The sequence below is a fragment of the Hakea prostrata genome, chromosome 3, assembly GCF_041222555.1.
Source record: "Hakea prostrata isolate BN-2017 chromosome 3, UWA_Hpros_2, whole genome shotgun sequence".
NCBI classification, from domain to species: domain Eukaryota; kingdom Viridiplantae; phylum Streptophyta; class Magnoliopsida; order Proteales; family Proteaceae; genus Hakea; species Hakea prostrata.
The window spans coordinates 53695011-53717733 of record NC_142602.1 but is presented as its reverse complement, the minus strand read 5'-3'; the positions used below and the strand labels follow the sequence as shown (position 1 = coordinate 53717733).

The window sequence follows — 22723 nt, the reverse complement described above, 5'->3', positions numbered from 1 at the left end:
GCTGCTACCCACCTCAGACTCAAGGAGCAGATGTCTCTTTCTCTCTTTCTCTTTCTTCTTCTTCTTCTTCTTCTCCGGCAGAAATAGCAGAGGCTAACAGCCTGCTACCCATCTCAGACTCAAAGAGCAGTAGAAAAAAAAAAGTTTTGAAGTTTGGTCGGAAAATCGTCGATTTTCCGGCGAAAGTTTGAAAATATCGTCTGAAATCGTGGTTTCGCCGGAAAATCACGAAAAATTGAAATGTTGGTTTCGCTCCCATTTTTATTTCGCCCTCTGGGTGAAATGGGCGAATTCGCCGAAATTCGAAATTCAAAATTCGCCGAAACTGCGTTCCATGGTTTTGAGTACTGGCAATGGACACCGTATTCTATCAGCCCTCTAGAAGGTTCTAGAATTCTACTCCCCTTGAATTTAACCCATTTAAATACTTTCATCATGTTTTGGAAATTTTGATCCGTTCTACTTTGGCATATGCTCCAGAGTCCAGAGTATGTTTTCCTTCCACTCCCTGGATCCGCCCACGTGTTATGTCCTGTTTACCCATGGGCTCCGTGGCGCATCAACGAAGAAATTTAAATGGAATAAGAATTTGGAATTAGTTACGTGGTTGTCGGCCATAAAACCTTTTCTTTCAGAAAAGAAAAGGGACCCATGGGCGACCATCATCCATTCTGAAGAAAATGATCCGACGGTGTAAATTCTTTGTCACACCGCAGATTGATGAGAAACTATGTACAGGAACATACGGAAGCGGATTGCTTGGGAAAGAGGCAAGTTGAAAATTTTAAATAGCGAGTGGGAAGGGCAAAACCAGCGTCGGAATCCTAGTGGCGAGCGTTTCAGGTGGCCTTTGAGAAAACCAATTTGATTTAATGGTTTCAGTAATAAATCCGCGAGACTAAGCTGGTTTTGCACAGTTGAGCACGTAGAATCCCAGAAAGCCTTGAAGAATCTTCCTTTTCATGGCACCAATCTGACGGTTCTTCATAGTTTAATCTCTGGCCGTGAATCTAGCAGGGTTAAGAATGGCAAACAAATGCTAATCCGACGATTAATAGGTTAGGTCCCACTTGTTCACCGGTCAAGTCTTTGTAAAAGTAAAACCTTCCCTTCTGGAATTCCCGGTTTATAAAGAGCGTAATTTAGCGAACGTAGTTAGGGAAAAAGAAAAGAAAAAGAGGTTCGAGCAAAGCAGAGCATAGAACCGCTCTGAACTGAAAGAGAAACTCTCTGTATCTCTTCTCTGCGACCATCATCTTCTGCTTTTCTGCATTTCCTTGTTGAGTAGTTGATAGTAACTGATCGAAAATGCATGCGACGAACTTGCTCCTCGAAGAGCCCATTAGGATGGCTTCCATCCTTGAGCCATCCAAGACTGTAAGTAGTAATCTTCTCTACTGTTCGGTTTACTTCGTTTCTTCTGCGGTATCGACTTCCTATAAGTTTGATGGTAGAAAGTATACTCTTTTGCTTTGGTTTGTTTATCCGAAGCACTCTACTGTCGTATGTGTTGAAGTTGAACAGTAGTCGTTGCTTGATTTGGATTTTGAGTATTGCATGATCTTGCTTTGGGACTTATGATTATGAATTTTGCAGAGTTTCTTTCCTGCAATGACAAAAATTGTCGGTACACTGGGTCCGAAATCGAGATCTGTCGAGGTTATCTCTGGCTGTCTTAAGGCAGGGATGTCAGGTATGATCTGTTCAATGTGGAGTTGTTACTCTGATTTTAAATAGATGACTGTCTACTTCCTTTCGGTACTTTTGGAGGAAGTGAAAAGAGAAAAAATTACTTTTGCTTCTTCATTGATTGAAATGGTTTTAGGAGTTTTTCCTCTCGATGAATCGCAAGCTTGGAGCTTGTATCGTCGTGAATGTAATGCTTTGTATATCTCTGGGTCGCAGTGGCACGTTTTGATTTTTCCTTGGGCGACTCTGAATTTCATCAAGAGACTCTAGATAATCTGAAGACGGCCGTCAGAAGCACTAAGAAGCTCTGTGCTGTAAGCTCCTTTACCCAACGATATAGTCTTCGGATTTAGCTTCCAGTTTGCAGTGTATATACTTCATATATGTGACGAAACTTCTTTTCCCTTTTTTTCTTGTAATATTATTTTAAATATAAGTTATAAGTATTACACTTGAAAAGGGTCTTCTTATCCTTCTTCTTTCCAGTAGTTGCCTATTTAAATGATGCATCAGACGTTCTTGATTATCTACAATTGTCGATCCTGTGTTATCTACACTGATTCTTATTTTAGTTCTACTGGAGCATGAACATAATTGATTACCATAAGAAAGGAACTTGTAATGGACTCCTCTACTCCTATTCTTAGGTTATGCTGGACACAGTGGGACCGGAGCTGCAGGTTGTAAATAGAAGCGAACATTCCATTTCACTTCAGGAAAATGCATTTGTTGTTCTAACACCAGATCAAGATAAGGAAGCAACTTCAGAGTTGTTACCAATCAATTTTTCTGGGCTATCAAAGGTAAGCACTGATGTTGATGAATGTTCCATTTTAAGTTTTGTTGTTTATTGGTTTTTGAAAGTGTTTTTATCAGTATTTGAATATTCACACAGTACAAATTTGACAGAGAATGGTGGGAGGATGTTAGGTTGGTTGCCGAAGTCTCTCAGTTGTCTAACCTTTCAGATTTTTCTTGTTTTGGTGATTATATTTACTTAATAGTTAAACACATTTTTAGTTTTGATTTTGTAGACTATTCATTCTGCACTTATTATTATCCATCTGTAGAAGACAGTCTTACCTGTATATGGTATACAGAGTTGATAGTTCAATCCGTCCCACACTGGATTTGAAATCAAGGGAATGGTTCAGCTTGATGGGGATAGAGCTGGAGTGGCTGAATAGGTTAAGGGAGTAGATCTAGATTTAGGTTTACGGTGATGCATTCAAAGGCATAGGACAGAACAAATCACCAGCAGATGTCTCCTCTGCCAACTTGCAACAAGCTACGGAATAGAGTTTTGGAAGATTCTGGGAGAATCTTTTTATCAGTCAATATTCTGGGTAGATGGGGCTCAAAAAAGGTGTCGCATTGGGGCCTTAGGAAGGAATACATGCATTCTTAAGATGGAAGAGAAATTATGGCAGGATGATGCAGAAAAGGGGAGTGATGGAATTAGAAAGTTTGCTTCTGATTTAAAAAGCCTAACCATTTAGTAGCAGAGTAGGTAGCAGCAGGGTACTCAGTTGGGGGAATGGGTTAAATCACTTCTCTAAATGAAGAGCATTAACTGAGATCAATCTCTATCACTGTGCAGCCCAAGGAGTCAGCAAGATTATACAGGATCCTTCCTTAATGAATAAATTCCTTGCTTCATGATGATAACCTCCCTTAAGGTGCAATTTAGAATGGACCTTTGCTCCAAACAACATATCTATCTTGTCTTCAAGTTGTTGGATATGGTACTGATGCTGTATGTTATTTTATTTATGCTGTTGACGCACATTGGCATGAACTGTCCTTCTTTGGGGTAAGGCTGTTACAACAGATGGACTTCAACTCTCCCCAGTGAAACACTTTTGAAGAAGGCTCACTAGGAGGCTAGGCAGCTCATCAGAAACAGCTCTTCCAAAAGCAGTTGAGGTCTGCAGAATGGAGGACTTCTATTTCAATCTTTGCCTGTTAGCTTAGAAGGATTCCAGAGGGTTTAGATACCTGTGTTGCTGATTTATTGTGGCTGTCTATTTTTCCAATATAAATCAGCCTAGCTCTCTAAAAGCTATAGAAAAAGAAAAATTGTTGGTTATAAACATTTTTCCATGAATGAGTTGCTAGATCAGCTTTTTTTTTCTATGCGTACTGGAAAAAAAGTTTTCTAGTATTATTGATTTCTTTGGTTTTCTACTATTCCTGCCTTTTGGACTATTACCCTCTTTTATTTGCAAATCAATTGCTTCATATAGAATATCTTGCAAATATATTTTAGCATGATAATATTCCTTCTCAATTTGGAGTGATGCAAGTGACACACTTTGCAATATACAATATAGCAATTGATGCACTTATATCATATCGAGTGAAATTGAACCATTTGATGCGCTTTGCAGTGAAGTAAGTGATGTGTTTTCCTTGGGTAGTCTGGTAGACTTTTAAATCTGCTTCATTCTGTATTAATGTGATGCCTCTAATATGGTATTTTTGTAATTATGCTTTACTTGCTATGATTTTTGGTATAAAATGAAGCACATGTGTTGTTTTCAGGCAGTGAAGAAAGGAGATACCATTTTTATTGGCCAATACCTGTTCACTGGAAGTGAAACTACTTCTGTTTGGCTGGAGGTAAGAGAATGGTTTGTTAGAGAGCTAGATCAAAATTTTGAGTTCAATATTGTATGTTTTTTGTAAGCTCAAATGAACTTAGTCATTTAGGATCATTTTTGTCATAAGAGTCTAGGTGATCCTAGATGTTGGTCCCCCCACAAGACGACACCAACATGGCAACCAAAGCTCCTGGTTGCCTAGGCAATGTTTTGATAATAGAAATTCAGTCATTTCGTATTGTCAAATCAAAGCACTTGCATGGGGATATGTGCTAATATGTTCTCCATGTCTCATAAATAATTTGCATAAGTGTCTCTTGGGTTGAAAGCCTACCTGTCAATTAAGCTTTGGATGTAAAAGCAATATGTCTGCTGAGTGCGATGGTTATAGTAGTAATTATCTTTTAATAAATTTGGCGTTGTAATTATTTTGTCCAAGCTTCTTATGTGGTTCTGTTTCAACTACAGGTGTCTGAGGTCAAAGGGGAAAATGTCGTCTGCATAATTAAAAATTCTGCTACTCTTGCTGGGTCCTTATTCACTTTGCATGTTTCTCAAATCCACATTGATCTGCCTACCTTAACTGAATCAGATAAAGAAGTAAGTGATTTTTTTTTTGGTGGGTGGGGGCATCTACTGAGCTAAGATAATGCCTTTTTAACCGAAGTTACTTCTGTTGATAAGTGGACATGATGGGAAATGTCTAATTAACTTCGATTGTGAGCATAATGTGGTTTTTTCACATCCAACTGTTACACTGCGATAGTGGGTTCCTATACAATTTACTTCTCTGCATGCAAGGTTAGAGGTCTTGGTATCTTGACTGGTTTTGGTCAGCCAAAGGTCAAGTTGTCCTAGTAATTCAGCCAGATTTTGGTCGAGTTGGTTCTGTTTTTTATGTCTAATGTGGCCCTTGGTTTTGGTAGCTGTTCCATGCTTGGTTGTGTAAGATTTGGGCTTGGAAAGTGAGGTTTTGAGGTGTTTTCCTTCAAAACTTTTTTAATAGTACCAACTGCCAACAGCCACTGAGACATTGAAATTTGGACCGCTCTTTTGGAGAGTGTTTATATTTAGTTGATTTGTACCTTTTTTTCCAAGACATACTGTTTTGATATCTCATAGTGTTCTGAGTTGATCCTTGTCGGAACTGAGAAACTCACCGAGATCTTGTGAGACCTTGAACTTTGTTTCCAACTTCCCATGCGACATTCATAAACTGTGGGATGATGTACTTGGGAAAATATTCCATTAACATCCTAAATACTGAAAAGTATCGGCATAAAAGAGGTTTGAAGTTTAACATATTATAGTTTGAAATATGGGCCTTTTCCTGTTGTGAAATTTTCTCTATCCAATTTCCTTCCTAGTGCAAATCTTAATATTGCAATTCTTCTTTCAGGTTATAACCACATGGGGTGTTCATAACAGTATAGATTTCCTCTCCTTGTCATATACCCGGCATGCAGAAGATGTTCGCCATGTAAGTACTGTTCTTGATATAAGTACTTTTGGCTTTATTACACCCTTGGAGCCCCCCTTTTTTTGTGATTTGCCTATTTTTGTTTGCCTTTCTTTTGGTCACAATGTTCGTATTCTTCTATCTTATTACTCTCTGTGACTGGCCTTGAATAATCTTCTAATGCAGGCCCGGGAGTTCCTTTCCAAATTGGGTGATCTTCGACAGACCCAGATCTTTGCAAAGATCGAAAACATAGAGGTAAGCTGGCAAACCAGGTTAGGTGGGATGAAAAGTTGTTGGTTAAGTTAATCTTGTCGGCAATTGTCTTAAGACTGATTTTCAATGGTGACCCTATTTGGTGGTACTAGTGCTTTGCTTGTTTAAGAAATGCTAATTTGCAAGTTTACAAATTTCTTTTCTTGCAATTGCTTACAGGGCCTAAACCATTTTGATGAGATTCTACAAGAGGCAGATGGGATTATTCTTTCTCGTGGAAATCTGGGCATAGATCTTCCTCCTGAAAAGGTCAGGTTTCTGAACATTGACAGAGGAACAATTTAACAGGTCCTTAGATTGCCCCCAGGCCCCAGTGAACAAATATGCAAAATTGTATGATGCGATTTTACTTCTCGTGCTAATCTTGGTTGGATAGGCCTTGCTTTAAAGTTGGATCCTTCTAACCTAAATGGCATAGTCATACATACCTTTTCCTCTCATACGAGTAGATGCTAAAATACATTCAAACCTGTGTCACTGGTTCTCGGTGGAAAAGTTTTCAACAGTACCTGTATACAAGCCACATTAGATCACACGACGTGTACAAAATTCTTTCTGGGAACACTATATTTCCTTATCAAACAACTGTAGTGAAAAAAGTAATTGCACTCTGTTGAAGAAGATATCTTAGGAAGGATACTGATACATGATACATTGATTGGTGGCTAGATATATGCTTGATGGTGCTTTGGTGGGCCTAGGTCAATTCATAAGAATGCCAACTGATGTATTAGTCCAGCTTGGGAATTTGCTGGCAGTGCAGGGTCTTAAGATCTAATGTTTTTGGTGACTCCAACTCTATCTATTGAATTTGAATTTTCTTCACAGAATTGTAGAGAGTCATCTTAGTTGGAAGTTTTCATTGGTCTGTACAGCACTATGCCATCAAACCTGAGCTAGCTTCTGAATTAGCCATAGGAATGAACTTGTTCCTGTTAAAGAAATTTTAAGCTGGTGATGTCAGAAGCAAGGTCAATCGGAAAGTCATAATTGATTTGTTAGAAATGATTAACTCGAACTAGCTTCCATATTAGCCTTTGAAATGAACTTGGTTCTGATAAAGAGGTTGAAGGTAGTGATATCAGAAACAAGGTCGACTGTAAATTCAATGATTTGTTAGCAATGACTATTTCTGTGCTGTCCTATTCTGCTAATTTTCCATTTTCTTATTTTAGTAAACCTTATATGTTTTGTGCTATACTAGTGAGCTTCTATAACTGTTAAAATTTGTGCAAATTTGACTATACACCACTGTTTATTCTCCTCAATTTTCAGGTTTTTTCATTTCAAAAGGCTGCTGTTTACAAGTGCAATATGGCTGGAAAGCCTGCAGTGGTTACTCGTGTTGTGGACAGTATGACTGACAACCTGAGACCTACTCGTGCAGAAGCAACTGATGTTGCCAATGCTGTATTAGATGGTATGGTAACTTCATGTTGAGGTCCTTAATAGCTTGGTGCACATCTCTTCATGTTTTATCGAGTAGGACATTGTTTTGCTTGTTCTATTTGACATGCTGCATTGCAGGATCTAATGTATACCTCTTCATTTGTGATGGATGCAGGTAGTGATGCAATTCTTTTAGGTGCAGAAACTCTAAGAGGATTGTACCCTATAGAGACTATTACCACTGTTGGTAAAATTTGTGCTGAGGTGTGTCCTCTTCCTCATTTTTCAGTGCAAATTACTTCAATAAAAAATGCTTCATGTTTTGCTTAAGTACTCCATGTTGAGATTAAGTGTGTGCTGTTAATTCTTGTCACAATGTCTTGACATTGCCTGTGGTCTTAAGTTTTCCTTTTCTGTTGTCCAGATATCATCAAAATCATATTGAATGCAATGGTTTCTCTAGGTAGCTTTAGAACATCAATGAATTACTAGAATATATTTCCTTGTTGAACTCATGTCCCCCTTTTTTTTAGCTGCTTGTGGTCATGAGGTATTGGACTTATTCTGCTTTTTTCTATTAATTTTTTTTTTTTGGGGGGGGGGGGGGGGGGTTAAATTGAACTGATTCTTTCTTTAGTTATATTTCTGTACATATAGCTCAAATACTAGTACATTTTTGTTGGGATTTGCAGTGCTTCTGGTGCTGAGGCCTTTGCCCAGCATGAGACTCAATATACATTTTTATGTAGCTAGCTAATTATCATATGAACTCTTTAAGTTTATATCAATATATTTGCTTATAATGCTATGTCTGCAGGCAGAGAAGGTTTTCAATCAAGATTTGTATTTCAAGAAGACTGTTAAATATGTTGGAGAACCAATGACACACTTGGAATCGATAGCTTCCTCTGCGGTATTTTCTTTTGGGCCTTGGTACTTCTGATCAGCAATTGTCATCGCTAAATGGATCAGTAGTTAAGTCAGATAGTAATTCTTTTATGAGAGTTGTTTACAGTCTTCGCTTTATATCTTGGGCTTTTATCCAGGTTCGTGCAGCAATTAAGGTGAGAGCTTCTGTAATTATCTGCTTCACTACATCAGGAAGGGCTGCAAGGTAATTTCTTCCCTCATGGCTTTGTGAAAAAAAAAGGCAATTTCTTTTGTGTCTTTGTGTGACAGTTTCTCTTGGTTTCCTCTCAGCTGAATATGGTGCATATTTTGTCTGTATTTATATTAGATGTCTTAACTTAAATTTCCCATGAATACAGATTAATTGCAAAGTATAGGCCAACGATGCCTGTTCTATCAGTTGTTATTCCTCAACTCATTACAAATCAGCTTAAGTGGACCTTTACTGGTGCTTTTCAGGTTTGCCATCTGCTTAATTTTTTTTTATTGCTCATGAGATTAGTTTCTTCTTATCTTCTTGGGTGCAAATTGCAAACCATCACTTGTGGGTGCAAATTGCAAACCATCACTTGTCACTGGTCTTCCTAATTTGACCCATTTAGGTATGGTGGCCCTGCCAATTTACTTGAATTGGAAACAAAAATGCCTTTTGTGTGTGTTTAATGTTTCTTGATTGACCCATTAGTGCAAGGGTGCACTGGTGTTTACCATGTTTTGTGGCCACATTTATGATTTCTTGGATTTTCTTATTATTGGTTTTCTTTTGTTATACGGTACTCAAAACTCCTCTGTCAGAAATTTTCGCACTTGTTCTTGTGCTATGCTTGTTGTTAGATCTAATGGTTTCCCAGGGTTTACCGAGAATGAAATAAATTCTGCATATTGACCTCAACTGTTTTGCTCTTGCTTGAAAACATTTTTTGGAGTGTTTTGAAGAGATTATGCATGGCTTAGATCTTGTATCTAGTATGACCTTAACTAAAGCTGATTGGAAGGCAAAGGATCCATGTAGCTGACCCCATTTAGTTGGGATAAGACATTATTGTTGATTACAGACATATAAATAGATTGTGGTAATTGAATCCCTTCTCTGTTGGTTGGTAGGATTATGTGCTCTTCTCACTTCTTATTTCTGGTTACTTACTCTTTATCCAATTTATGCGGTCAACATATCCTTATTATGTTTTATGAGTACTTGAATAAATGATTCTGGTGGGGAACTGGGTTCAGTGGTCACTGTTCTAATGCTTGAATATGGGTATTGATTACCCATGAAATGTCAGAAGTGATCCTTTGAAAGTGACTCTCACTAAAAAAATTCAAACTTTCTGGTCGTGAGATTTGTGGAGTGCTTTTGTATTTCCCATATCTTGGACTCTGTGGACCTACTGGATGGAGGATGGATGTTCAAATCATCTACATACAGAGAGCACCACGCCCTTGTTGGCTCACCAACCATGCCACTGGAATCTTTTATCTGCTCCTTCTCTTGCGGCGGTGGGCAGTGGATGGTGAAAACCGATGATTTAAGTTTCAACGTAGACTGTTGGTTTTTCTAGAACAAGTAGTGCAGTTTAGGGAGTATGTCCTCTCTTTTGTGCTGGGTTTGGTATTGCCTGCCTGCCTTTGAAATAGCTGGCACCTGATGGAAGTGCATCATCTTTTTGTGTTCTGAAGCATGTGATTCTTTGCGTGTTGGATCTAATTTTGACCGTCTTCCAATAAATATAATCAATTTCTAATAACTTTGTGCACTCTGGATGACAGAAATCATCTGCTTGTTTTCGCTCTATTTGTTTACTTATTTCAATTTTACAGTGTTTAGAAATTAACTAGAGTATTATTTTGATGATGAATGAACAGGCAAGACAATCCCTAATAGTCAGAGGTCTTTTCCCCATGCTTGCAGATCCTCGACATCCGGTAAATCTTTCATTTCATTCTGTGTCGTATTTATTTAATCTGTTCCAGCATATAATTGAGATCTGATTTTCAAGAATTTGCTTGTTCAGGCGGAATCAACTAGTGCCACAAGTGAGTCAGTTCTTAAGTTTGCTCTCGAATATGGCAAGGTATCAGGCATAATAAAGCCTCATGATCGTGCTGTTGTTTTTCAAAAAGTTGGAGATTCATCTGTAGTGAAAATTATCGAGCTTGAAGATTGAAAACCAGTTCCATTCATCCTTCCTTTTTGATTCTTCTTATCTTTTAACTGTTTTCCCCGCTTCGTTCCTCCCTTTTTTGTTTTTGGTATGAGGTTGGCGGACCTCAAATTGTAGCCCTAAGAACCGGCAGGGTTCAAAATATGACATTTAAAGTGGATATATTATTATAGACTGAGGCAGAGGCTGTAATAACTCTTCAACCGTAAATTCCAGTTGAGGTGGTGTTGATTCATGTTGAGTCAAAATGTATTCTGAGATCACTTTGAGAATGAACTACCACGTATATGGAGGTTTTAAATTACTTGGAACTTGCAGGTCGGCAGTGTCTTTACTGAGGATGGAGATGCAGTATATATTTCACCCTTTAAATGTACTTCCTTCTTTTATTTGAGCAGTTTTAATCTATACATTAAATATAGAATCTACCATTAGTGTGCATTCTTCTTCCTTTGATAGAACTGAGATTCTTTGTGAGCAGTTTTATCCATACATCATCAAACCCTGCAATGAAAATGCTAAAAACTATTATTCACAGTTGACACCACGCTTGATCATCATTCTGAAGGAGTATTACTTGTTTTATAATAATTCACAGTTCATCTGAGTAATCACTCTTAGCTTGTGTTTCTAAGTAGTACTTGGCTTCTCAAGTTCGAAACCTTGCCTAACCCTGCTGAATATGCACCATTACTTCGATGTTATAACTTATAACTCTGCTAAACCTGAATCGTTGAGCAGAATAGCATATGCCCAATGGTCAGGATGTCGAAAACAGTTTAAAGATCACTAGTAAATTATCTACATATTTTCCATGTAAAGCAGAGCAGAGTCTATGTTTTTGTGGCAGCGATATACATCAGAAAACATTAGTAGCATGTGTAGAAAGGATTTTCAATATGCCTGGTCTGTGGATTTCTTTACCATATATTTCTTCACATAGGTTTCTGCTAGTTTATACTTTTTGAAAAGAAAACAGTAAAATCACATAGCTGAAGAGAATCATTTGATGCATCTTTGAATCCGGGAAAATGTTTTTCAATTGTCTCCTTCAGTCATAAAACAATTCTGTCATGCCTCTCTTTCTTGAAGACAAAGAGGACGTGTAAGTCATTTGTGGCCACTTTAGTTATTTGCTCACCATCAGTAGATTAAAAGCAAAACCAAAGCAAAATCATGATGTTAAGAAAAACTAAAGGAATTCTAGTGATTTGTTTTACCCAACCATGATGCTAACAAGAAGAAACCATTGGGATTCTAGTGATTTGATTTTGGGTAAATTGATTCTAGTGACTCTCAATGCAATGACCAAAAAAAAAAGGGTAAGCTTTGTCAGAGTGTCTAGACACTAACTTTATTACGATGGAAAACTCTTAGTGTGCATTTGGTAATGGTCTTTTTTGAAAATGATGCATTTTGTGAGAATTGTTTTCTAGCGATTTTATCAAATAATAGTGACTGAGCATAATTTTGGGTGTTTGGTAAAATTTGTGTTGAGAACACTTAGAGACTATGGAAATTAAAAAAAAAAAAAAAAAAAAAAAATCTTATGAAGGCGGGAAAGAGTTAGAAGTTGAGTGTGAATGAAGTTTGGTTTGAGTGTTCCTCTTTGATGTGTTTTTTTATTTTTAAGAATGATGAAACAAGTCAAAATTGTTTTGCAAAAAACTTTTGTAGATGTGAAAATTGGATTAGTTAGTTTTTGAAAACGAAAGAACGGCCTATTCTACCAAATGTTTTTTGACGTTTTTCGACATTCTAAGAACGAAATAATGTCAAAAATTGTTTCTTTGGTCCGGTACCAAATGCGCCCTTAGTTGAGACGATGAATGACTTCTAGTTACAAGGCAAAACCCCATCCAGCTTGGTTCAATTCTTTGCAAAAGCACCTGCAACAATCAAGGTGGGCTTACTAACGGTCGACCAGTTAAAGGGGAACGGGAATTAGTGCAGAAACCTCAGCATCAGTCGGTCCATTTACGGAGATTCCAGGTACAGAAACGAACCCAACATGCTTTCAAAGTAATACTATATAGATCATTAACAATAACAAGCGCCCGTGGCCTAATGGATAAGGCGTCTGACTTCTAATCAGGCGATTGTGGGTTCGAGTCCCACCGGGCGTGTGCATTTTTGACTTCAAACAATGAAACTACGAACAAACTAAATTTCATTGGTTTTAATGCTTCCCATGATTAACTCCGCCAAAGTGGATGCATGAAATCCTAGTTTTCTTAGTACCTGGTCTATAAAATCCCATTCAACATGATCATATATTTTCGTCATATACAACTTCATGGCCATGTGATATGATTCTTGCCTCACTCGGTCCAAGTGAAAAGCAGTTTGGTCCGCTTAAGCAATGTTTCGGTATCGAAACTTTATGGATGCAAAAAATCCCTACTGGGAAACTCACCCACCACAGCCAAGTGTGCGACCCTGGTCGAACACCAAATTAGTCAGGGCAAAGCCTTAAAAACCGAAGTTGACAATAAAAAAAAAACAACCTCATGAGCCGTCATCAGTGTCTTAGAGATTGAACTGCCTGACAGAAAGGCTGTTTGATGACAATCCACAATGGAGGCTAAAAATGGTGTTAACCAAGTAGGACAAAATTTTGAAATTACTTTTGAGGCCACTCCACATGAACTAATTGATAAGCAATCGTTTACAGTTTTTTTTTTTTTTTTTTTTTTTTTTTTTTTTTGAGTAAGAAGAAAAACTTCATTCAAAGAAACTTCTAAAAAAACAGAAAGTTTTCTGCATGCAAACATAAGGTTTAAACAGAAATCCAAAACCAAAGAGAAGAATTGATCAAACATTTTAGTGTTTTATCGAATTACGCAGAGAAACAAACATCTAGAAGCAAAGGTCTCAGTGACAAAACCGTCCACGACATGGAAGTTCACTGAGCATTATCCATCACCATATACCACGAAGTGAGAAACTTATCAAACTTTTAAATCATTTAATTAGTGAACATACAATATGGTTTTAGGTTTCTGCTTAAGGCATTGTGAAATAACAAAAACTGAAGGTGGCATTAGCCATGCTAGACATGCAATGAAAGAAGCGTATCTTATACATTATTAACAACGATAATAATGAAAAGTAAATACATTATACATATATTTGAAGTTAAATACATGTGTTCTTAGTTAGAAACTTATTTAGGAGGTGTTTGTTTCTTAATTCTGATTAGGAACCTCTCTTGAATAGTAAATAAAACATTAAAACGCAAAGAAGGGCGTGTATATGGCTTTGAACTTCCCCACACTCTTTATAATATTAGAAGCAATGATACATGAAAGAAAATATCATTTTTAACAATATTTTTTTATAGAACACTTTTTTCAATGTTTATGAATATTAGAATGACTATTGTTGGTTCTACCTATTATTTTTTTGTTTAAATTTAACTAGAGCCATACGTAATTTGATGATTTTCATGCAATTTTACTCTTCTTGTTATGTACTTAACATACAATATGATACAAATGAAACATCTCTTAGAATCACCCAACTGATATATGATACTTTAAACCTCAATCTGGACCAATATAAAAATGACTTAGATCTGCCATAAATAACCAAAATCTAGGTTTCATTGAATAAGTGATTGAATTAGTCAAAAAATTACTAAAAAAATATATGATGGTTCCACAAAAAATTGGTGTTTTTTCCGAGTTTACTTTTAACCGCTTCCCTATTTTCCGTTGAGCTATATACTTTCTTTTTCTATATCCAACCATCGCCGCATCCTCCGCCGCTACCGCCGTGATCTCCATTATCGCCACTTCTCACCTATCTCCTTCACCGGCTAGGGTCCCTCAATCAATCGATTGTTGAAAAAGATCAACTCCTTTCTTAAAGAAGATCTTCCCTTCGCATCTCCAATAAGAACTACGGGGAACCCTTGCTCCGATCCCCAAAACGAGATGTAGGCCTCACGGATGCGCCCCTTACCTTGTCGAAGAACCTAGAAACCCTGGATTTTGATTTGTTAGTTGAAGCCCTGCTAAGGGCATTCCATCCAGCGTAAGCATCTGGATAGCCTAAGGGTATAGGACACCGATACGGAGGCCCCGCTCTCTTGGGCTTCCTTCCCAAACAGATAAAAGGGGGAGCGAGCTTTCAACCCCGGAAAGACTTCGCTGACACACACAAGATCTTTGCGCCAATTGTTGCATTCTACCAAAGGTGAGCCACCCAAAATTTTAAAAAATACTAGGTTTTGCAGAATAATGATGAAGCTTATTACATAATTAAAAAAATCTCAACCACAATATTGCAGTGCTATGAAGCAAATAAAAAATGTTAATTGAATGATATTTTTGCCTTAATTCATTATCTAGTTTATAAGAAAAAAAAAATCTCTTTTGTCCATGAGATTTGACTCCCAAACCTTGACTTGAGTAGTTGAGTATCTCAAAAGGGAAGAAAAATAGGATTTTAAAACCCAAACCGCTTCATAGCAAATTAACAATGCTCTTTCATGAAATGGGGAATGTATATAACTGATCCCATTTAGTTTGGTTAAAGCTGTTCTTCGTTTCAATCCATTATTCCACCCTAATTTATTTTCTTAATCCATTGATTGCATCTCAGTTTTTAAACCACATTACTAAGATTTATATTCTATTTTTCAATTTTTTATTTGGGTAGAAATTTCTTCAAAATTCGAAGCATAAGAAATGAAAGCGAGACTATTTGTCGATTTGTTTATATACATTGAACAAAAGTAATAGAACTACATGTTTATACAAGAAAAGTTGAAAGGAATGAACAGAAACCAGACAAATTGCAACTGAATAATGGAAATCATCAGCTGACGCAAGACGGGTCGGGCTTTCTATTGGCTGAAATTTGCTGTTGTTGCTGCTGCTTCTTCTGCTTCTGAAGTTCAATCAATTCGATTTCTTTATGTCGAAGGAGAAGAACCATTTTCTCATTTTCAAGCTTCATTCTTTCGTTCTGGATCTTCGTTCTTTTCATCTCTTTCTCTTTCTTCCCCCTAAACTTGATCCATTTCAATCTCTGCTTCTCCAGCTCGAATGCTTTGTACTCGTAACTCACTTTCTGCTCTTCCAGTTGCAACATTTTGATGCTCATCCACTGCCTCTTCTCCCGTTTACTCTTCGTCCCATCTTGAAGCACACTCATTAATTCCGAACTTAGTTGCTGCATTGCAGGCGATGACAACAAAGCTGGTGGCGAAGAAGTAGAAGAAGACAACATTGACATTCCATTTCTCTGTCTCTTCTTCTCTTCTTCTTCTTCCTCGTCATCGTCTTCATCATCATTGTCTTCTTCTTCATCATCATCTTGGTCGTCATCTTCTTCATCTGCTTCCTCTTTTCGGATTCCTTCCAGACCCACCTTCAGTCCCTGTGTTTCATTCCAAATTTTGGGACTATTGAGAGCGCCATTGTTTTCAGAGGAATGGAGACAAAGCTGAGGCGGTGAATGTTGGGTTGAATCTACCGACACTTCGGCGGAGGAGTGATGGCCAGCGGCGGCGGTGTGGAAAGCGCACATCTCCCTGTAAAAGAGGTGTTTTGAGTTGAGCAATTTTCTCATCTCCTCTTTCACCTTTGGAGAGAGATAATCCATTTTATCAAGTAAGCTCTGGTTCTCCACAACCTTACAAGCCATTCCTCCCTTACCCAGAACATCGTTTAATCTCTTGTACCTCTTGTTCAGATCATTGAACTTGTCTTCACACTGCTGTGGAGAAACATAGAAACCCTTGTCCATCATGGCCTTGGAAACCGATTTCCACTTACCCTTAACCCCACCGGCCTTCCTCTTGCCGTTTGTCGAAGGGTCGGTGGTGGTGGCGACTTCTCCTCCTCCGCCGCCACCACCACCACCACCACCACCACCACCACCACCACCACCACCACCACCACCACCACCACCACCACCTTCGTCGCCGATGTAGAAAACAATCATGATGAGAAGCTTCACCATATTGTCAGTCCATTTCATCCTATGCCAAGGAGGCGTTCGTTTCTTCCCATCTCCGCCGGTTTCTTCTTCGTTGTCGCTCCATGTCGTTTGTAGCTGTTGCTTGGGTGTTGCAGATGATGAGAAGTTCACCATCTGCTGGTGCTTGTGTTGTGTCTGTTGCAGAGGCATCTCTAAACCCAGCATTCCAGCCGTTATGCCCGGCAACATCCCTCCACTGGTCGGCATGAGTAAGAAACTGGAAGTTTTTCTTCTTCTGAAAGAGAAATTAATTCAAGCTGAAAGACCCAAGAACCTCTATAAGGGCCTAGAGCTATAGAAGAATCTATCTCCCTGAGAGAACCCACAATTGCAGAAGTTCGTCTAGGTGGGTTGAGGATTTTAGAAGTTTTACTTTTTTCTTAAAATTAAATGTAGTAATCCACCTTTACTAGATCTTTAACTTTTTTAGCCTAAAATCAGGATAAAAGAACAGATCTTTAGAGACACTGTGAAGGGATTTCACATTATAAGCAAAAGGGAAAGAAGGTAGGTAAGATGACACCAAATGAAACCAGGACAAGTTAGATAAGAGAAGAAGGAGATGGACTCATAAAAAAGAGGTGGGATGGAGAGAGTGAGAGAGAGAGAGATAGAGAGAGAGCCAGTGGTTTTAAGTTCTTAACTAGAGGCAAAGCTATGGCTGGCTGGAGGAAATGTGGTCACCCCACTGCCCATGGTTTTGAGTTGGGTGGAATCCACAGGATTAAAAAAGCTGTCCAATGTGTTTAAGATCCACTGAGTCTCACCTCCAAATTAGAATCCTTTTAAGATGGAAAGAATTGAAGTTATGAATCTAAATTAAAAAAAAAAAAAAAAAAAAAAAATAATAATAATAAAAAAAAAATAATGCAAATGGAAAGTATAGTATAAGACAAAGTTTCTGGATCCAAATCTTCACCGGCCCCTTGCTTGTTCATTAGTCTCTAAAAAAAAAAAAATAAAAAAAATTCTCTTCAATGGTCATAGAGTGAAATGACTGTCCTACCCTTGTTTGGGATTCAGAGAGTAAAGATAGTAACGAATTGAATTATATATTATAAAGGGATAATTACTGTTGCCTCCCTGTAGTTTGATTTTATTACTAATAAAACCCTGTTCTTTATGAAATTACTGTTGCCCCCTTCCTTATAATGGAGTTAAGTTGCCGTTAAATTTGAATATGTAATGTCTAATTTGTCCTTCATTAAAATTAAGAAATCAAAAGACGATGCTTCCCCCATTTATAAAACCAGATTAAATGTCAATTTTACCCTAAATTTCATTTATTTTGAATTAATGAAATGGGCAAAATCCAAATCCAATTTGGTTTCCCACCCTCACTAAACTTCATTTATTCTGAAAAAATTTTAGGTGATATTCAGTTTCCAATTTGAGTTGAATTTGATTTTCCTTCCTCTTTAGTTTCTATTTGAGTTTTATTCAATCATTCTTTATTTATTTGGTGGTGTTATTTATTATTATTTTTTTTTGGAAAATAAAACGGATTATAGTTATTTTTTTTGTCCACAATTAATTAAGGGTACTACTGTAACTTGACAAAAAGGTAAATAAGTAAAAGATAAGTATAAGGGTATTTTGGGGTTTTTGAGAAAATATAAAGATACCACATCATCAGTTAGAACTTAACGGTAGGGGACAATAGTAATTATAAACAAAGTTGAAGGTTGGATTAGTAATTTTGAAAAGTACAGGGGATACAATAGTAATAAAATCAAAGTACAGGGGGTCAATAGTAATTATCCCTATTATAAAAGTTCTAAATTCGAACTTCGGTCTCTCTATATTTTCTCTCACCTTACTTTTCATTTCGGAACAATTCAAAAAAAAAAAATAAAAATTAAATCATAAATTGTATTTTAGGGGTTTTAACCATTTGTTAGAATATCCTCTTGATACTTTTCTGCGTATTTTATTTGAATTGATGTGGATTAATGAATTTTCATTGTTTTCGGGTTTGGGTTTTAATAGTAAAACCAATCATCAGAAAAAAAAAAAAGCAGTAAAACCTACAACAATTTTAGGATTCTTTTGAATTGTATACCATATACTAATGCCTGTTTGGTTACATGAATTTAGAGATTTCAAATCTCTAGATTCATGAATTTGAGAATTATACCTGTTTGGTTGTAAAAATCTCTAGATTCATGAAATCTAGATATTCATATTTTTACACTAAAAACATGAATTTGTAGATTTATGGGTAAGGGGTGAAATCCAGAGATTTCAAAAAAGCTATACATTTAGGGCCTGTTTGGTTACATGAGTCTAAAGATTTCAAATATCTAAAGATTTCAAATCTATAGACTTCAAATCTATGGAGTCATAATTTATAAAATTAAGTGTTTGGTTGTGGAATGAAATCTGTGGATTCATCCTAAAAAATATTTGATCGACGTTGATTTTTGTGAATGTGCAAATGTATAGCTTTTTTGAAATCTCTGGATTTCATTCCTTACTCATAAATCTACAGATTTACGTTTTTAGTGTAAAAAGGTGAATCTATAGAATTCATGAATCTAGAGATTTTTACAACCAAACGGGTATAATTCTCAGATTCATGAATCAAAAGATTTGAAATCTCTAGATTTATGTAACGAAACAGGCCCTACACATTCATAAAAATCACGTCGATCAAATAGTTTTTTAGGATGAATCCATAGATTTCATTCCACAACCAAACATTTAATTTTATAAATTATGACTCCACAAATTTGAAATCTATAGATTTGAAATCTCTAGATATTTGAAATCTCCAAACTCATGTAAGGGCCTGTTTGGTTATATGAATTCAGAGATTTGAAATCTTTAGATTCATGAATGCGAGATTTATACCCGTTTGGTTGTGAAAATCCCTGAATTCATGAAATCTAGAGATTCATCCTTTTACACTAAAAACGTAAATATGTAGATTTATGGGTATGAGGTGAAATCTAGAGATTTCATCCCTACTATAAAAATGCTAAACATTTTTGTATTCACAAAAATTACAGATGAATCCACAGATTTCATCCACATGTTCAGTTAACCAAACAATTAATTTTATGAATTATGACTCCATAGATTTGAAATCTCTAGATATTTGAAATCTCGAGACTCATTTAGGGTCTGTTTGGTTACTTGAGTCTGGAGATTTCAAAATCTAGAGATTTCAAATCTATAGATTTCAAATTTATGGAGTCATGGTTAAAATTAACTGTTTGGTTAGGCCTGAATCTTTGGAATGAAATCTGTAAATTTATCCTGAAATAATATCTATGGAGTCATGGTTCAAATGTTTAGTGCTTTTATAGTAGGGGTGAAATCTCTCGGACTTCACCTCATACCCATAAATCTACAGATTCATGTTTTTAGTGTAAAAAGGTGAATCCCTAGAATTCATGAATCCAGGGATTCACGACCAAACGAGCATAAATCTCCTATTTGTAAATCTAGAGAATTCAAATCTCTGGATTCATGTAGGGCCTGTTTGGTTACATGAATCCAGAGATTTCAAATCTCTGGATTCATGAATCTGATAATTATACCCGTTTGGTTGTATAAATCTCTAGATTCATGAATTCTATAGATTCACCTTTTTACACTAAAAACGTGAATCTGTAGATTTATGGGTAAGGGGTGAAATCCAGAGATTTCAAAAAAGCTATACATTTGCACATTCACAAAAATCACGTCGATCAAATAGTTTTTTAAGATGAATTCACAGATTTCATTCCACAACCAAACACTTAATTTTATAAATTATGACTCCATAGATTTGAAGTTTATAGATTTGAAATCTCTAGATATTTGAAATCTCCAGACTCATGTAACAAAACAGGCCCTAACCAATCAGGCCCTTAAGAGCATGGTTTTAGAAATTCATAAAATCTATTGGCTTCGCCCAAGATGGAATGGTAAAAACAATAAAAATTTGAATGAATTCAGAGCAAATCCAATATATCTTATTGGATTGAGATTTCAGTTTTCCCTTAATAATGTATTAATATTGAAATCAAATCCATATCTGATACAGATAGCCAAATCCCTAACCAAGAAAGAAGACCCATATTATGAGTGACAACTAATTTAAACACACGCCCTAAATTGGACGATCCTACGCATAATTTCCCTTTCGTGAAAGAGAACCATAACCTACCTAAATGAACTATGACTATTAAATCACTAGTAAATCACGTAATACTTATTTATAAAGAGAGCCTCAAACCTCAAAAGAAACATGTAGGGATGTAAATAGATCAAATTCGGCTTGGATATGGTAATATCTGAATTCAAATTCAATTATTAAACAAATTATCAAAATTTGAATTCGATATCCGTCAGATGTGTAATTTATAATCGAATTTGAATTTGTTTAGGGCCTGTTTGGTTACATGAGTTTAGAGATTTGAAATCTCTGGATTCATGAATCTGAGAATTATACCCGTTTGGTTGTAAAAATTTCTAGATTCATGAAATCTAGAGATTCACCTTTTTACACTAAAAACGTGAATCTGTAGATTTATGGGTAAGAGGTGAAATTTAGAGATTTCAAAAAAGCTATACATTTGCACATTCACAAAAACCACGTTGATCAAGTAGTTTTTTAGGATGAATCCACATATTTCATTCCACAATCAAACATCTAATTTTATAAATTATAACTCCATAGATTTGAAATCTATAGATTTGAAAACTCTAGATGTTTGAAATCTCCAGACTCATGTAACCAAACAAGCCCTTAGTTAATCGGATTTTCAAATAATATCTGTTGATACGGAATCCTGCTCGTCCTTCCCTGTCACGTTCCTGCAAAAGACATGCTCGACCTTGGGTGGTTGAGGTACGTCTCCGACAAGCAAGTCAGTACCAATAAGATATGATCACAACTACTCAATAGTGAATTCAAGTACTTGATCACATAGAATATGAATACTTACTTTGTTATGCCTGCCTAAGGCATTTATATAGTGTAAGATATTAGAGATTGATTTGGAATATAACTTTGAGAAGAGTTGTTTACCTGACTCCTTTCTCTAGGCAGTTGAGGTATAGTACAAGTACACCTTTGATCGGATATTCTTAAGACTGTGGTCGGACCGCACATAGACTATATGGTCGAACCAATTCCTCTCGAACTAGTGGTTGGATCGTATACTCACGGGCTAGACCGGATGGTATAGAATTACCATATTGGTCATTAACATAAGCCCCCCAGTCCAATGAGGTCGAGAACTATGTGTTCGACTCAAGGGATTATATTATTCTCGTGCATGGGAACTTGGTCGTTCCGATCAAGCCCTTCTTTTTGAAAACTGTGACGTCCCACTTATGAGTAGCCGCCATTTGCGCACATATATCGAAGCACGACCTTCGAAGTCTGTATGTGACTGACACATATCATAGTTGTCGCGTCTCATTAAATGTCTATCATCATGACAAAAAGACTCTTCATCTCCCACCGTCCACTTGCTCGTCTTTAGAGCCCTAGGATGAGTATTCTTGAAAGATTGTATCACGATCGTTCATCAGGTGCTTTCCCAAGACTATTAGATTGGAATCTTTGCATTTATAAATATCTCTTTCTTCTTCCTTCTTCTCTCCTTGGTTAATTTCTTCTCTACCTTTCCTTGCTGCGATTGTGGAGAAACGAAAGCTGCGATTCCTTTTTTGAAGTTTCTTCTTATATTCACCTTGCTTTACTTCTCCAATCTCTCCAGTCGATCCTCAAACAAGTAACTCTCTATTGCTTTCTCTTCTGCATTCGTTATTTTGTAGTGTAGTTGTATAGTTCTACTTCATAGAACCTTATGCACATCTTTTCTTTTTTCTTTCCTTTGTCTTCATCTATGGCTTCTTATTCTTTTGTAATGATCGTCCCCTTTAGTCTTAGAAGACCATGGTTATAGTAAAAAGAACTTCTAAAACCTCTGGGCATAGAGAGACTTTTAGGGATGGAAGACCTTCAGCTTCGGTTTACATAGATGACACAGAACCCGACCATAACGTAAACTCTGAACATGAATCAGATGACTGGTCCGAAGACCCTTCCGTAAGTTTATCTAGCCGGGAACCATCTAGTAACGATGGGGAGGAGGTCAATATCAATCCCCGCCCTGAGGCTGCTAGGGAATCTATGAGTGCCCAGGCACGTTTTAAGGCAAACCAAAAAAGATGGAAAGACAGCCTTACCCTTGAGGAATATAAACTCGAACAAATCAAGGATTTGACTCCCGACCACATAGACT

The 22723-nt window shown here is 36.8% G+C and overlaps 2 protein-coding genes and 1 non-coding gene across 3 annotated transcripts; 2 read left to right on the top strand and 1 right to left on the bottom strand.

The window, feature by feature from the left end:
- The first annotated feature begins 888 nt into the window (after nucleotides 1–888).
- On the top strand, nucleotides 889–10919 carry LOC149022484 (pyruvate kinase 1, cytosolic-like). The gene is made up of 16 exons (XM_089150560.1): nucleotides 889–1377; nucleotides 1597–1693; nucleotides 1906–2003; nucleotides 2337–2492; nucleotides 4234–4311; nucleotides 4761–4892; nucleotides 5692–5772; nucleotides 5938–6009; nucleotides 6187–6276; nucleotides 7303–7447; nucleotides 7592–7680; nucleotides 8234–8329; nucleotides 8463–8530; nucleotides 8685–8784; nucleotides 10189–10248; nucleotides 10338–10919. Exons 1-16 carry the CDS (start codon nucleotides 1309–1311, stop codon nucleotides 10488–10490), a joined length of 1584 nt encoding a protein of 527 aa, XP_089006686.1. The 5' UTR covers nucleotides 889–1308; the 3' UTR covers nucleotides 10491–10919.
- A 1621-nt stretch (nucleotides 10920–12540) lies between these two features.
- On the top strand, nucleotides 12541–12613 carry TRNAR-UCU (transfer RNA arginine (anticodon UCU)). Its single transcript has one exon. It is a non-coding gene; the product is annotated as a tRNA-Arg (tRNA).
- A 2635-nt stretch (nucleotides 12614–15248) lies between these two features.
- On the bottom strand, nucleotides 15249–16685 carry LOC149022482 (uncharacterized). The gene has a single exon (XM_089147635.1). The coding sequence runs from the start codon at nucleotides 16683–16685 to the stop codon at nucleotides 15312–15314; it is 1374 nt and encodes a 457-aa protein (XP_089003761.1). The 3' UTR covers nucleotides 15249–15311.
- Nucleotides 16686–22723: the final 6038 nt, after the last annotated feature.